An 11,668-nucleotide genomic window follows, 5' to 3' on the forward strand; every position below is an offset into this window, starting at 1 on the left:
TATCTTAAAATTATGTTTATAAACAAAAGGTTCTCCAACACTCTCTTTCTATGTAACATATGTACCAATCAAAATTACAGATAATATACAACACAGATTAAAAGCATCACTTCAACAAGTCATTGCCGAGAAGAAAAGAGGTGGACCAATTGACCTTGCCTGGAACATCTCGATTCGATCATAAAAACTACAAAGAAAAAGAAAAAGGAAATGAAAAAGAAGAAGGCTAATTGTTCATGATTGAGCAGCAGTATTTGCACTCAGTTGCTCTGTCATTGTATGAGAAGTTTCCTTCATCTCTGAGGAGGGAATTTCCTTTATCTCCTTAACAGAAGCTTCGTTTGTCACCTTAACCGGAGCTTCCTCTGTCTCATTCATTGGAGTTACATTTGACTCTGCTATTGGAGTTTCCTTTATCTCCTTAATTGGAGTTTCCTTCATCTCCTTTAAAGGGGATCCTTTCTTCGCTTTCACCAATTTGGTAGGTTCTTTGGCTTTGGGAGTTCCATTACTATTCCGAGCACTCACGCGATCTTTACTCTTGGGAGTAGTTGGGGTAGTACTGCCTTGTTTGTAAACACCAATGCTGTGACGAACCTTTGCACAAGGTTTCTTTTCTTCGGGAGATGGTGTGACTGCATCGCTACAGCTCTTTCTACGGGTCAGATTTGGTGATTTGGCACGAGTCACTGGCAGCTGCATGCAAAGCAGTAAAATTTTTGTTTACTTACAAAGATAAAACTCTATGGAGACCATGAAAAGGCCCAAAGAGAAGTCAAGGTTGTTGCATGATAGCTTGATACTTGGGAATAGAAAACACTAATTACGTATGAAAAAAAAAGTACGAAAAAATGTTTCACTTGCAGAGCCAAAGTTGTCTCAGTTATGCCAGACATCAACACTTTAGAGCATAGAACAGACATGCAAATAAATAGTACACATGCATTCTAAAGTTAATATCAGTAACTCGCATCTTGAGTTGTTATCTAATTAATTCCTTTTTTAGGTGAAGTGTGATTTACAACATGGCATTAAAATTAAAAATTGATTATTCAAATTATATGGCCAGAGTCTTGACTTAATTGGGCAAGTTTCTTACACATGGTAGAAAGAAAAACATGCAGAGAGGCAATCAACTTTTAAAATAAACAAAGAGTGGAAATATAGGTGAAGAATACCTTTTTAAGTTCACGCTTTGGAGGTGGCCCTTCACGGTAAAAACTAGGAACTGGATTTGCTCTGTAGACCATGGCCTTTCTAAGCTGCTTCATTGCTGCTTCTTCCTCTTCCTAGAATTTGTAGAGGATAGGTTAGGGGTCAAGTATCTTACTTCACAACATGTCTTATTTTTTTCTCCGCCCTCCCCTAAGCAATTGTTAAGGTTGAGGATACATGCATACTACAATACCTTCATTCTGGCTGCATATTCTTGTTTCTCTGCCTCCAGAGCTTTGTGCTTTTCCTCTAACTTTGTGTAATACTAGGGGAAAAATGAAAAAGAATGGGATAGCATCATTTGTTCGGAAAACAAAAGCACAACTACAAGTTAATATGAATAAGGGAGAGGGAGAGGGAGAGGGGGCTTGTAAGGAGGTTGAAACAAAAATTGCGTTTGAACGTTCAGGAAAATACCTCTCTACGTCTCTCTGAGCGTTCAGAACATTTAAATGATGGAGCTACAGGAACAGTAATCTTGGACTTAACTGTCCGCACAGAAGCTGCAGTTCTATGAAAGATAAGGAAGATTTTCCCAGAAGAACAAGAAATTGAAAACAGAGAGTTTTTTTTATGATAAATTAAAGTCTGCAAAAAGAGGACTAGAAGGCCAACAAGAGGATACGAGGAAGCCAAGGACCAGTTATCGTCTTCATCCAGAATCCGCAGTTTCCTTGACATCATGGGAGAATTTTGCTGCAACAAGATGAATAACTCTCAAAATCAGTGGTCTGACCATCAGGGCACAAGAATTACATGACATCAGAGACTACAAGTATTATCTACAGAGTTATGAAGGGTGTAAAATAATGACAATAAAACACTGGAATATGTGAAGTAGTATGGAAGCCTGAAAATTTCAATCAAGATATTAAAGATGTATTCATCTCTGATTGCAGCAAATAATCATTCTGCTTGCCACAGCCAACTTCTTCGTTCAGTGACTAACTCATTCAGGTTGCAAACCAAAATTGATCAACCTACTTTTCGGCAAAAGCCAAGTAATAATTTGTTGAAGGTCCCATTTAGTGCTACTCTCATATCAGCATCACAGAATTTAAGCCTGAAGAGTTCCAACCCGAAATTGATCCATCTAATTATGGGAAAAATCATGTTGTAAGTCGCTGAAGGTTTCCATTTAGTGCTACTGTGATATCAACATCAGAATTAAGACTATCACGTTTAAATAGTAATGTGGTTGGAGTTTCCACTGAGCATCGACCCAGCATCATAGAATTTAAATCTTGAACATAATTATGAGGAGTGAGAAGTTTTCCAATAAGCATCAACTCGTTCCAGGCTATTCAATCCCCACCCCACCCAAAACCACCATAACCAAAACCTACAGTAACAAAATATAAAGTCTGGATGTTAGGCTGGTTCAAAGATTGTCAGATACAAGCAAGCAGTTTCCGGACATCTTTCAGCTGCAAATAAAATTCACATCCCTTTTCAAATGTTATCTTTTAAACTGTGGAAAATAAAGAAGAGCTCCAGCTTATAAGGTTTGCGGCATCTTCAGGATCGTTAAAGTGTTAAATAAAAGTAAACAAAATCTTACATGAAATTTTTGGGAAGTCATAGGAGAGTGCAGATCGTTGGACTTTGATGAACAGTTAGATCCAGCATCAACCGTCTGAGTGCCATTTTCATGATTTTCAGGTTCATTCCCTGATGAATTCATGACCGGGGGTGCTAGACTTTCAGTTGCTGCAGAAGAATCAGAGTAAGGCTTCAATGGCGAGCCCAACTTCTTGTCACTGGACTTCACAGCCTCAGTCTTTGTAATTTTTCCCTCAGTCGTATCAGGTTCACAGTTGGTGCTTTTCACAGATAGTACATCCTGCTTCTCATGGGATTCCTCCACGTGTGTGTCTTTTGCAGTGTGATCCTCTGCCTCATAGTCCTTTGCTTCAACCCTTTCCTTGGCAATTCTGGGCGCAACATGAACTGTGACACCATTTGGCTTAACATTAGGTCTCCTGTCAGCATTGCGTAAACCTGTAATGTCCCTCCCCATTTACCTGCAAAAAAGGATAAATAAACAGAATAAAAGATTCAAAATGCATTTCCTCAAATGAAAGGTTTGCATGACAAGCAGAAATAAGGTCATTCAACATTTCTAATTGTTTGATCACAAACCCAAAAAGATAAATTACTAAACAAAAAAATAAAATAGAAACCTAAAACATACATTGCAAACCCCAAAAGAAAAGCAGAATCGAGGTCCGGTTGAAAATCTAAAAGTTATGAAGTGCAACAGTATCACACAAGTCAGACAAGTATTTTTATTCCAACGTTTCCCAGAATGATGTCACAGTATTCAACATTTGGCACATTAAATGCATTCTCTATCTAATACTAGCTTAAGCTTTAGGTGAGGAGATCATCTCATTCAGCAAACCAAGTGATAATATCACAAGCTCAGATCTTAGTCCAGAGAAAAACATATAGAGCTTTCGGAGCACATGTAGCGTTCAGCTGATCAATCAAAATATTTCCTTCTATGTAGTAATCACAGTTAGGACAGTAAGAAGCATGAAGGCAAAAGTGCTGCCAAGAAATAACAAAACAACGGGAATCTCCAGCAACTTGCTCTTTTATCTCAATCGTTTATTTATTTCCTCTAAGTAAACCACTCCCAAAAATTAGTATCTACTTAGACAAAGTAAGATTAAATTTCTAAAAAGAAAGACATTGTTAATAAGTCAAGAAAGTTCTTTTCCCCTCAAATCAGGAATTAGTAATTATGCAGTGACCAACTTTACATTTGAAAGAATCTAGTCTCTACGAAAATGACGGGGCCAGTCAAACAAAGTGTTTGAGGTAGAGCAAAAGGCAGTAAAATAGAAGGTTGGAAATCCCCAAAAGTAACTTACAACCGGAAATTTTACAGACTTAGAAGGGAAAGAACTTGAGAGAGAGAGATCAGGAGAATATCTTAACCACCTTAGAATTCAAAAAACTAATCTTTGAATCTGACAATCTTGCATAAGGAAAATATACAGACAAATCACGAAGCTCAGGGCGGACGAAAGAAAGATAAATATAAGAAATAAATGTGTAAATGGCAATCTAAATTTGGAGACCCAAATGCTCAAATCCATCACAAATTTGAAAATTTGGGGGAAAAAAGAAGTAAACTTCTAACCAACAGAAAATATAGCTTCAAAATCCCTACACTAGACATGGACAAACACATCCCACCTTTGAAAACCAATTAAAAATGAAAAATAAATAATAATAAAATGAATCAAGCCAAATCCAGTACCCACAATTCCTCCTACATATGCACCAAAATGCTCAAATCCCATAACAAATAAATAAATTTCAAACTTTTCTGAGTCCAAAAAAAAAGGAATAGCCACATAAAGGCCAAATTCTCACAGCTCAAACACCCAAGAAAAAAAAAAGGAACAAAATTCTCAAACCCACAAACAAATAGTAGCTCAAAGAACAAGACAATCACCCTAAAATCCCTCATTTCCAATCCCCACGTCCATTTTCCAACATTTTGAGCAAAAAAAGTTCAATCTTTACCACAAAAACTCAAACACCCAGATAAAAGAGGCCAACACAAAGAGAAACAAAGAAAGAAGAACGCAGCAAACCAACAAATAATTACCAAAGCTAAAGTCTTGTGGCCTGAGAAGCTAAGCTGAAACAACCCCACCAAAGAAACAACAAAAAGAAAAAGAATGGGGGCAAAAATATTCAAAAACACAAAACATGCAGATCGAAAACAAAATAAATCCTTACGAGGTTGTCTTTTTGTGACCGTTTGAGCTTCTGATCTGAAAGAGATCTCTTCAAACCAACACACACACACACAGGAAAACCCACAAACGTGAACCCAACTCTCTTCTTCTTCTTCTTCTTCTTCTTTCTCTCTCTTTTTTTTTTTCTTTCTTTTTTTTTTTCTCTCTGTAAACTATCAAAATGTTTAATGTTTACTTTTTTATGTATGATGGTTATGACTATTGGTGCCCCCTACTGTCTGTCCTTTTCTTTCTCCTTCTCTCACTTTTTTAACCTTTTTGTTTTTATTTTTTATTTAATTTGTTCTGTTTGTTCCATTTTTCTTTCTCTTTCCTCTAAATTTATCTGGTCAATCTCAAGTCTCTACGCCGTTAATGTCGGGCAGTTGCCTGCACAGGAGTAACAATGCTAATTTTAAATTAAAAAAATCTCAATTGTTTTTGGTTTTTTTTTTTTGAAAGCCAATTAATTTAAATGCGTGTGGAAAATTTTTATCTAATAAATAAATCGCTCTTAATAAAGAGAATTTCATTTTTATGACTTGATATTTATAAAGAGAAGTATTTATTATGAAAAATAATACTGTATAACCGTTAGTAAAAATAATAGCTGAAAAACTATATAAAATATGTATATTTTTTGTATATATATACATTCCGTATGTTATATATACAAAAATTATATAAATTTTATATATTCTTTTGACTACCAAATATAAATAATTTCTAGCGCGGATTAAAAATGATAATATCCCTAATTATTATTTCACCACAATCTGAAATAGATTAACATATCGTATGTATTTTGTTTGTCCCCCTTTAATATCAATTTTGTAATTTATTGGAGGGAAAAGGAAATGAGAATTTAACTTTTGTCCTTTATTTTTGGTGGTTGACCGCATTTTAATGTTAGGTTTCATACGAAAGTGGGGCTAGGAAAAATGTAGTATAATATTTTAATTTTAAAATTTTATTAGGGATTTTCAAATTTAAAACAGTAATCCCTCCCTTTTCCATCTCTTTCTTAAGTTTTCAACGAAAGGGGAGCAGTTCAATAAAGCTATCCTTGTTGAATCAGTGCTTAAAGCTAGTTGGATAGCTTTTAACTTTATCAATTTTTAATGTTTTTATCGTTTTTTGATTTTTTCGAATCAAGATATTCTTAACGAGTCGTGACTAACAATATTAGTCCAAAATGAGAATAAGAGTCAATAACAGAACATTTGTTAGCAAGTCGTGATTAACAATATTAGTCCAATCTTAATATCAATTCCAGATTAAAAATAGTTGAGCGTTCATGATTTAAAAAATTTGGACTAATTATTAATTAAAATAACGGCTATATATGAATAATGAGCAGCGGAACTAATGAATTCAATAGCTGAAAGATTCGATTAACAATTAGGTTGAAAAATATCAACATTTACAATTTAACTTGATATTTTCACACAAATACATATTCTTTAATCCTCAATAATTTATATGAGTGATCGAGTAATTTTCACCTGTTAATCCAAATCCATGTATATTTTATAACATTATACTTTTTTCTTTAGTATAAAGGTGTTAAAAATTTAATTAATTGTATATACCCATAGTCACGCAACAAAATGATATTCTTGACATACATCATCTCGATTTCATTATAACACATTTCAAGTATTGTTACCTCAAATCAATTGACATTATATTTAATTTCAGCTCAACATCACAACAAAAACACAAAATTTATAAGCTCATCAAAACTGATATCTAAAAAAGGAATTGTTTGTTTCCATGTCCAACTCCAGAGGAAGAAATGAATAACAAATAAGACCATAGCATAATATACTGATAATCTTGTTTTTGCTAGTACTTGTATTACATTAGCTCGATTGGACAATTGTTGTGATCTTTAAATCATTATGGCATGTAATTGTAAGAGTTTATGGACTTGCATATATATTTTTTTTATTAAGAATAATTATATATTGGTTGCAATCGTTAAAAGCTTGACCCAAAATAAAAGTGATCTGCTAAGGTTTAAAGTTAAATAAGTTGATAAGACACCTCCGAAAGTATGGGGGTCTTATGTGTAGATAACGGATGTAATTCTAATTTAATGATGGGCTAAATTAAAATTATATAAGGAATTTTTACATTCTTATGCCACATCGGAAATCTTATTACCCTCAATGTTTAAGGTTTGACTTAATTACACTTAGTATACCAAATTACCAATTTTGTACCATAGTGTATTTTAAGGGTACAATTAATGTAGCGTATATCCCTCCTTAATTCAAGGTACCGTATATCCCACCCCTCCCACATTTCTCTCTCCGAAACCCTCACCCTCACCCATGCTTTCTTTCTCTGATAGAACAGGTGGTTATTGCTTACGTCGTCAAATCTCAGCAAAGCTGCCTGGGGAAGTCTTCAGAAAAATAATTCTCAGTTGATGATTCGTTCCTATGAGGCATTTTTGTTTCTCTCTGAGAGACTAGAAGCATTCAAGAGACGAACTGACATCGATACCAATGATATGTAATTAGTAAAAAGTTCCAAATTTGCACTTGAACTATCGACTATTACTTACTTTTACCTTCCGTTACACTTTGCCAACAAGAATGCACTTGTTCTTAAAAACCACTTTGCTCCTTGTTTATCAGCTGCCCTCCTTATGTGCATTTTAGTCAGTCCTACCACTATAAATGTGGTAGTGTATAGGTATTTTTGACATAATCTACAATTAGAATACAAATAATCTATAATTTATCTACAAAATATCTACTGGGTACATTGAATTTTAATATCTCAATTCTCATTCAATTGTAGCTTAATTGGTATTTTCGGCATACTTTTTTTTTTTGCAGAAAAATTTGTAGAAGTTTTAGTCGTTTTGGATTTGTGAAAACAGAAAACAAAGCATCTATAATTAGTTTACAAATAATCAACAATTTATCTACAAAATATCTACAAACTGGGTACATTGAATTTTTTATATCCCAATTCCCATTCAATTGTAGCATAATTGGGATTTTTGACATAATTGCGTTTTTTCAGAAGATTTGTAGAAGTTTTTGCCGTTTTTTATTTGTGAAAACAGAAAATAAAGCATCTATAATCAGAATACAAATAATCTACAATTTATCTACAATTTTTGCAATATGTCTTCTTCTTCTTCGAGTTTCAATCTGAAATTCAGTCAAAACCAAGTCTAATCTTCACCAAAACTCCTCAAAATTGAGATATAAACTCCAAACCATATTCCCGATTATTTTCAACAACACCCAATCCAAACAAATAATAATTTTTGAAAATCCAAATTTGAATTCAAAGCTTTCAAGTTTATTAATGGCTGTCAATGATGGAATTGTTGTTCTCTTTTCATTTGCTTTGTATTACTGAAATTTGCGATTGAGAAATAGAGAGAGAAGTAGAGAGAATGTCGACGAACTGAGCTTTTGCAGAACTGATTTCTAAAATTTGATTCGAATTTGTTGACGATTTTGTCTTTTTTTGATTTGTGGCTTAAGGAAAAATATTGAAGAACAGAGTTTTTGCAGAAAAGAGTCCATGTAATTTGATTTTAAATTGAAGATATAGGATTTGCGTTTCAAATTTTGATTTGAAGGTCGCTAAATCAATTAGAATATTCTGTTCCTGATTTGTAGCGCGCCTAATTAGGAAGGAATCAGCTCCTAATAATTAGTATTTAATGAATGGTATAATAATTGTAGAATAACTGTAAACATGACGGGTAAATATGAAACTATGCACATTTTTGGTAATAAGGTTTCATATATGGTATAAGAAGGAAAAGGTCTCATTATATAAATTGTGTGTATCTACAAATAGGGTTATGGTTCCCAAATAAGACGTAGAGTTCTTTTCTAGTATCCCATCGTTAGAAAAGTGATAGTCGTCTTCTGAACAATTCATACTTCTTGGTTTGGAAGACCACCAACTGCAAAAACGACAAGTTTCACCGGTTCTTATGGATTCAGGTACGCTTCCGCATTCAGTTCTATTCTTGATGATTTGAAATGATAGATTTTGGATAAAAATGACGGTGTTCATCTCCAAAGTATTGTTGGTTCTAACAGTAATTACCTTCGTTAACTATAACTAATATTAACGTCCTTACTAAACACAAAAGAGGACCATAGCATAATATTTGACGAAATTATAAAATATGAAAAATCGTATTTTTGTTTTCATTTCATTTTACCCAAGTCTGAGGGGTATCCACATGGATAGGGGTGGGGTAGTAAGCGGTGGGGTGAGTTGAAAGGTAAGCTAATTGGTAGTGGCAGAGAAGGGTATGGGGGGAGGAATCTAGTAGGAGTAGTATGAGATTTTTGCTTTTTGTTGTTTTGGTTTTTGACAAAGTTACACCTTAGCCTCTGAGCCTCTCATCTTTTCTTGCTCCTGGCATTTTGTCGGAGATGCTTTAGAAGCCTATATTCTAGTGGTTTCAATGACACTATACCCTCCATTTGGACTAGTTGTGCTTTGACATATTTATTTGCCAAAAAAGTTACTACAATATTTTCATATATTTATGTTTATATTTGTAAATATTGATAGCTAAACTTCCGCTCAAAAATTTCACTCAATTACAAGTGCAATCATGACCAAACAGCCATATACTATTATACTCTCTCTCCGTATGTAAGTAGTGCTAAAACCAATGTTGAAAATGAACCATTAGATTTTATTGTAAAGATTGTTCAAAAAATTAATTATTGAAAACGAGATTGAATAAGGCTTCAAGCATGAGAACAAAATTGAATAAGGCTTGAATAAGATATTGCATATATACAAGTTGGAGAAAGATGCTTACGACCCCTCCTAATATGGAAGAAGTTCAAAAGGTAATTTTTAGCATGTCGGTGTGCTGTCTTCGGGAGCTTTCGTAACGGCTATAAAGAATGGGTCTTTCCTCTCGTGAAAGAGGGTGCTTTCCTGTGTTGCACTGAAAAAAAGGGTTGAGTATGGATTTGAATAGAAACTCTATTTTGGGAAATAATCTTCTTCGGGATACAACAAGCCAAGAATATACTTGAAGATTTTTCTATATCCACTTTGTTGAAAGAACTTTTATTTATAAAGCAACAATCGGACCTTTTTCAAAAAGATATGTTCTTTCACAAACATACGCATCTGTTTATTCAAATATATTTCAAATTTAAATTATTTATTTTAAGTCTGACGTCCAAGTCTTTGATATATATATTCACACATATAAGAGTATGTGTTCTAAATTAAATACATAAAAGGACAAAGACTTAAAAGGCACCAAAAGTGGCCTTTCACTACCGATGTGGAACAAGTCCAACATGCTTTCTAACTTTTATAACAAACTATCCTTCAGTTAAAACCGATAACCCGAACCATTAATTGTTTATTGGGTTATCGGTATCGGGTTATCGGGTTAACGGTTCGATAACGGTTTAGAATTTTTCACTATTGGGTTATCGGTTAGGGCCTTGGTTTGCCAATTTTGTTAATGGGTTAACCGATAACCCAATAAGAATTAATAAAATTACGACTTTACCCTTAGGTATATACATATGTTTGGACTTCAATTCATTCTCTCATATTCTTTCTCAGCCGCACTCTTCAGTTGCTTACTCCTAGCGTATGCCTTTAGTCTTGTATATTAAGTTTTTAATTTCTATAACAAAATTCATCTTCATATTGGTATTTTTGGCTGTTAATGATTCTTTATTTTTTTTATTTGTTTCTTAATTTTGTGAGCTCACATTGTGCAACCTATACCTACTAGCAATTTTTCTTCGCACTCATCAATTCTCAATCGACAATCTTCGTCAGTTTCGGGTATATTTTTGAATATTATTCTTCTGTATAGTACGCTGAGCTTTGACAACAGGTCAACATCTTCTTGCCTTCTAGGTGTTTTTCATTTCTGTGTCAGTATTGCCCATGCACAGATCAAGGTTTTGCTCTATGGTTTCTTTTTTCAGGCTACGTATTTGACAAATAACATCCAGTTTATCTTGGACTGATAGTACTATATGTTTGGACTTGTTAATTTTAAGGTGAAACTGCTACTACTTTGTATTATTATTAATATATTTGGACAACTAATATTGAAGAATTAGTACTATTCCAGTTGTGGCCACTGGACAGAACGCAGAAATGGGTAGTATACTATATGTGAATTCTTCTCTTTTTTGCTTAACTCCAGTGAATTGTCTTTTATTTTTTGCTTAACTCTAGAATAAGTTATCTTATCGGGTAAACCGATAACCAAACAGATAATGATCGATAACCGATATCTTATCGGTTCAGTTATCGGTTTATCAAATTTGTAAACCGATAACCGATATGTTAAACCGATAATATTCATAACTGAACCGAATGGACAGTTGCCCATCCCCACCTCCAAAAATAATTTGTACACAAATAAAAAGAAATTAAAGCACAAAGAAAACATTTGACTTCAGCTGATGGCATCCGGTTGCAGTAATTTGAACATTAAGATTTGAAGGTTTGAGTTTTTCAAATGAAATGTTGTGTGATTATTAGGTATTTAGATTTGGTCGAAAAGCATGGATCATACAAAATTTACTTAAAGACGATATGAATGTCGCTATTGGATGGCCAAACCAAAAAAAGAAAAAATAATCAAAATATTGCTAATGATAAGACTCACAATCTTTTGGTTTTGATTTGTCATAAGAATATGT

At 33.6% G+C, this 11,668-nt stretch overlaps 1 protein-coding gene across 1 annotated transcript; it reads right to left on the minus strand.

The window, feature by feature from the left end:
- LOC104248588 (protein WVD2-like 2) lies at positions 1 to 5,194 on the minus strand. Its single transcript, XM_009804871.2, has 7 exons — positions 4,975 to 5,194; positions 2,777 to 3,239; positions 1,841 to 1,911; positions 1,633 to 1,726; positions 1,409 to 1,480; positions 1,179 to 1,289; positions 1 to 696 (listed from the first exon to the last, which is right to left on the minus strand). The coding sequence occupies exons 2-7, from the start codon at positions 3,233 to 3,235 to the stop codon at positions 235 to 237; spliced, it is 1,269 nt and encodes a 422-aa protein (XP_009803173.2). The 5' UTR covers positions 3,236 to 3,239; positions 4,975 to 5,194; the 3' UTR covers positions 1 to 234.
- Between the last annotated feature and the right edge of the window lie 6,474 nt (positions 5,195 to 11,668).

The sequence above is a fragment of the Nicotiana sylvestris genome, chromosome 1, assembly GCF_000393655.2.
Source record: "Nicotiana sylvestris chromosome 1, ASM39365v2, whole genome shotgun sequence".
In the NCBI taxonomy this organism is placed as follows: Eukaryota; Viridiplantae; Streptophyta; class Magnoliopsida; order Solanales; family Solanaceae; genus Nicotiana; species Nicotiana sylvestris.

What these genes read in the sequence shown, in the direction of transcription:
- LOC104248588 (XM_009804871.2), bottom strand. Translation starts at nt 3,235, where the DNA reads ATGGGGAGGGACATTACAGGTTTACGCAATGCTGACAGGAGACCTAAT. An exon ending in AATATGCAGCCAGAATGAAG is followed by an intron (nt 1,290 to 1,408) that starts GTATTGTAGTAT and finishes TACAAATTCTAG; the next exon opens with GAAGAGGAAGAAGCAGCAAT. An exon ending in CAAAGCGTGAACTTAAAAAG is followed by an intron (nt 697 to 1,178) that starts GTATTCTTCACC and finishes CTTTGCATGCAG; the next exon opens with CTGCCAGTGACTCGTGCCAA.